At 31.6% G+C, this 5,000-nt stretch overlaps 1 protein-coding gene across 4 annotated transcripts in view; it reads left to right on the top strand.

The window, feature by feature from the left end:
• pde1a (phosphodiesterase 1A, calmodulin-dependent) overlaps window positions 1-5,000 on the top strand; it is a 259,650-nt gene that overhangs the window by 252,895 nt on the left and 1,755 nt on the right. For all 4 annotated transcript variants that reach the window (XM_087268393.1, XM_087268394.1, XM_087268396.1 and 1 more), the window contains one exon: window positions 1,952-2,139. In XM_087268393.1, coding sequence (XP_087124519.1) covers window positions 1,952-2,139 — 188 coding nt within the window. The remainder of the gene's footprint in view (window positions 1-1,951; window positions 2,140-5,000) is intronic.

Genomic DNA, 5,000 nt, shown 5'->3' with positions numbered 1-5,000 from the left:
GAGCTAATAAAAGTTCATTTGTACCTTTTTTAAAGCTTTTTATTTAAACAATCTTTCACAAAGTAGCTTTTTTCTAATGATAAGATGCATCCTTATTGTAAAGTGTTACCTTAAATGAATGCCTCAGTTTAGTGCGGAATGATCAAGTAAATCATTCAGTTTGCTTGTAGGCTATTTTAAAAATGGATCTTTTATAAGAACTATTATTAATAACTCACAATAAGGTTCATTAGTTAATGCATTTACTAACATGAACTAATCATGAACAACACATGTACAGCATTTATTAATAAGTGAACATTTACTAATGCATTATTGACATCCAAGTCCATGCTTGTTAACATTAGTTAATGCATCATGAGTTAACATGAACTGACAATGAACTACTGTATTTTCATTAACTAACGTTAACTAACATGAACAAATGCAGTAGTACATGTATTGTTCATTGTTTGTTCCCATCAGTAAATGCATTATTTAACATTAACTAATGAACCTTATTGTAAAGTGTGACCAATAACTTTAATTTTCCTAAACAAAAAAAAGTTTGTTGGCTGTATATGCTACAGTATATGCCTTAGGCTGAACATGCTCTGCACGTGTTGTTAGACTACGGAGCCGTGATGACATGCAGACAAATTTACAAGCACGTGTTTAGAATAGTTCTCTTTATGCTTCCCTACAAATTATGACTTTAATAAAAAAAAATTTTTAGAATCTATTCAATTTAAATTTCGTACCTGTATGTGTTCTGTTGTTCATGCAGGCTGAAATGCCATTAATTAATTTGTAAGTTAATTATTTATTTCATAGCTTTAATAGGACTATTCCAGGAACAAATTATTCCATTTCATCATTAATTATTAAAGTATAACTTTAATTAAAACAAGGCTATGCATTAATAAGACGTAGTCATGGAAGCGAATTTATGTTCAGAGCTCCGTAGTTTAAAATAGGCTAACAGTAAGTTAAAATAAAGCAAGGGTCACCAATCTCGGTTCTGGAGGGCCGGTGTCCCTGCAGAGTTTAGCTCCAACTTGGATCAACACACCTGACTGGATGTTTCAAGTATACCTAGTAAGACCTTGATTAGGCTTAAGCTTGTTCAGGTGTGTTTGATTAGGGTTGGAGCTATAATCTTTAGGGCACCGGCCCTCCTGGAACAAGTTTGGTGACCACTGAACTATAGTATAAGAGAACACACAGCTGCCTAAATAGGCTATAAAATACACAGTTGATCACTTAGGCCAATTAAAATATTATTTAAAAATGTACTGAAAAAAAGCACAGGAAAGAATAGCGCTTTGAAAGAGGAACTTATTTTATCAAAGTGCTATGATGATCATGGAGCAGAATGTTTAGCGAAGCGACTGCTCTGGCTGCTACAGTATATGAGTTCAGTATGTTCACTATGTTATGATAACTGCCCCCTGCTGGCCATGTATTTCTTGTGTTAGACCAGGGGTGTCAAACTCAATTCCTGAAGGGCCGAAGCCCTGCACAATTTAGATCCAACCCTGCTCCAACACACTTACCTGTAGGTTTTAAAAGAGCCTGAAGGACTCAATTAGTTTGATCAGGTGTGTTTAATTAGGGTTGGAACTAAACTGTGCAGAGCTGCGGCCCTTTTGGAACTGAGTTTGACACCTGTTTGTTAGACCATGTTGTGCTGTGCCGCACTTTACTGCAGTAATGTACGAGATCACTTTAATTCACTCGTGCATTCTCAGTAGCCACATCTGTTGTGTACTTTATAATCATTTTACAATTCAATTAGTTTGAATTAGTTTGGAACATTTATAAAAAATAAAGCAAAATACATAAATAAAATGCATTTTTTTTATTATAACTGTTAAAGTAACATTTTTGCAGGTCAATAGTGTGATGTTAAAATATTCATTGATTATCACCACAAGGTCGCCTGTATTGTGTGTGCGTGTGTGTTGTTCAGTCTGACTGGTCGGGGATCAGCGGCAGTGGTGGAGTCTGTTCAGAGACACAGTGACCGCGGCTCTAATGATGAGTGCGGAGGAAGCACAGATTATTCACTATGTGGCATCGACCAGAAACACGTCCGACATCTGCTCTCTGAAATCATCCAGAACAACAAGGAGCGCTGGAAAGAGCTGTCTGTTCAAGGTCTGACACAAATCTCACTCTCTCTACATACAGCCAGTCAAAAAACGGGACATTCACGTTATTTAAAATAGGGAAAACATACAAATGGGAATTATGTAAAATAAATTACTTATTACACTGAAAAATGATGGTTGTTGTTTGTTTAAACTAATAATTTAAAATGAGCTGAAAAAACACACACAATTCTTGTTTTTATTTTTATTTTTTGGAAGGTACATCTTTATTGTTTTATGTACAATCTAATAAGTTAACTTGTCAATTAAGTTAACAAATCAATTGTGTGGAACCCAGCATTCTTTACAGTGTAGAAGCACATTTCTACAACTTTAAACGTATCCATTAGAGATGAATATTTTTTGTCATACCAAAGCAGTTTTTTTTAAAATATAAAAATCTTTTCTAGAATGTAGCAATCTTAGAAAAAAAACATGTTTGAAATCCCACACTCGCAGAAATAAGGTACTCGAGCTGTCACTGGGGTGGTACCTTTTCAAAAGGTACAAATTTGTACCTAGAAGGTTCATATTAATACCTCAAGGACACATATTAAAACCTAAAAAGTACAAACATGTTCCTGTTAATTTTTTAAGATACTAACATATACTTTTGAGGTACCAATATGGACCCTTTAAATACAAATTTGTACCTTTTGAAAAGGTACCACCACAGTGACAGCTTGTGTACCTTTATTTCTGAGAGTGTATAGCATTTATTGAAAACTTGAAAGCAATTCAAATAAACGAGTTTTTACTGGGACAAAAGTAAGATTTTTTTTTTTATAAAAACCTAATTCTAAAAGATAATGTTTTTAGAAATATATATATTTTGCTGTGGTTACTAACTCAAAATCAAAATCAGGTGATATTTTATATCAATGTAGAGCAAAATATAACTTCACTATAAACAAAAATTGCACATTGTTACTTTTAACCCCATCAGCAGGGTCAAAAGTAACACACCGGTGGGTCTAAAGTAACACAACAACATTTGCTAGATTCACATAGCTTAATGTTGTTTATTTCAAATATATCAGAATATGACCTTCTTTAATGTTAACTGCAAAACATTTTTTCTTTATTGTTTTTGCAAAACATATTAAACTGCATTTTCATTTTAAATTTCACTTCTATCAAATGTTTCAAAGTGAATCCAAAAAATGTCTAATCTTCTTTTATTATTATTGGCAATATGCATTCATTTTATACAACATAAGTCAAAACACTGAAAACTAATGTGGAATTGAAAATAAGGCATGGCTATTAGCAGTAGGACATAAATAACAGTTACTTTCATCCCCACAGGAACTCTTGCCATTTAAACCTGATTTACTTTTAAACTGAAAAACTCAGAGATTTCAAACTCGAGGATATGTTAATGTACTAAATAACCTGTAGATTGATCATTAGTGTGACACATGAAAAGAGAAACACAGCTTCCTCTACAGACAACCTCTACAATATTTTACCTTTTTGAATTAAAACAGAAATTTGGAGGGAACCGCAGGACACGGTGCTAAAACCAGCGAATATTTGGCAGCTCCATCAAGAGTTTCAAATTATTAAAGAACTAATTGCATTGATAAATAAATCAATTAATTAAACATTAAAGAAATAATGAGGCACAAGCATTTTAAAATGTAGAGACCTAGATGTTGTGAGGTTAAAGATGTAAAAAACATTTGAACTTTTTTTAAAATATTAATTAGAATTTCAATGATTTTGGTTTCCTAAAAATGTATCAATGAGACTTGTTAGTGTTTAATTATTTTCTTTAATTACAAACTTTAAAAAAAACAGGTTACATTTTTTTTCATGAAAATGAATGTAATGACTAAAGGTTGAGAAAAATAATGCTAATAATGAATATAATCTTATTTTCTTGACACTTGTTGTATGCATTTCATTCAAAATTTATTTCAAATCAATCATTAAATAAAAAAAAAATAATATAAAATTTTAAATTAGTAATTATTAAATTGGTAATATATATATAAACATTATTTAACTCAATGAACTATAAAACCTATAGTTTTATATTATATTATATTATATTATATTATATTATATTATATTATATTATATTAAATTATTGTAATAACATTTATAGTATAATAACATTCAACCTCAAAAATTCTACCTCAAAAATATTTAACCCCAAAAAATTTAATTTAGATCATTTGTTAAGCATCAATTAATTTGTCAAAATGTATTAATATTATGTAGTAATAAAAATACTTATCAATTAACATTATCCCAGCTCAGCTTCTCTTGAATGTCTTTAAATTATAACACACATAACCTCCTATTGAATTAACCTCATCATACAGTTGAAGTCAAAATTATTAGCTCTCCTGTGATTTATTTATTTGTATTTAAATATTTTCAAAATGATGTTTAACAGAGCAAGAAATATTTCACAGTATTGCTGAAAAGCTTGTCCATGCTTTTATCTCGTCTCGTTTAGATTTTTGTAACTCTGTATTTGGGGGTCTGCTGGCCAATTCACTTAAGATCTTACCATATGTTCAAAACTCAGCCGCACATGTGTTAACCCACACATCATCTCGCTCTCACATTACCCCTGTACTTCAGCAGTTACACTGGTTGCCTGTTGAGTCACGCATCGATTTTAAAACCTTGATTTTTAACTTATAAAGCTGTTCATGGTTCTGCACCTGATTATATATGTGACCTGATATCTACCTCCTCTTCTTTTTGCAATCTACGTTCTACTTCGGGGCTCACCTTGTATCAGCCCCGTTGCAAACTTAGCACCATTGGAGGCAGAGCATTCTCTTATCGAGATCTTTCTCTTATTTGTTTCAGCTAGAATAAAAGCAGTTTTACATTGTTAAAAACTCT

The sequence above is a fragment of the Danio rerio genome, chromosome 9, assembly GCF_052040795.2.
Source record: "Danio rerio strain M-AB ecotype USA chromosome 9, GRCz13ab, whole genome shotgun sequence".
Classification (NCBI taxonomy): Eukaryota; Metazoa; Chordata; class Actinopteri; order Cypriniformes; family Danionidae; genus Danio; species Danio rerio.
The sequence above is the reverse complement of the archived record's forward strand: the minus strand, read 5'-3'. Positions and strand labels throughout refer to the sequence as shown.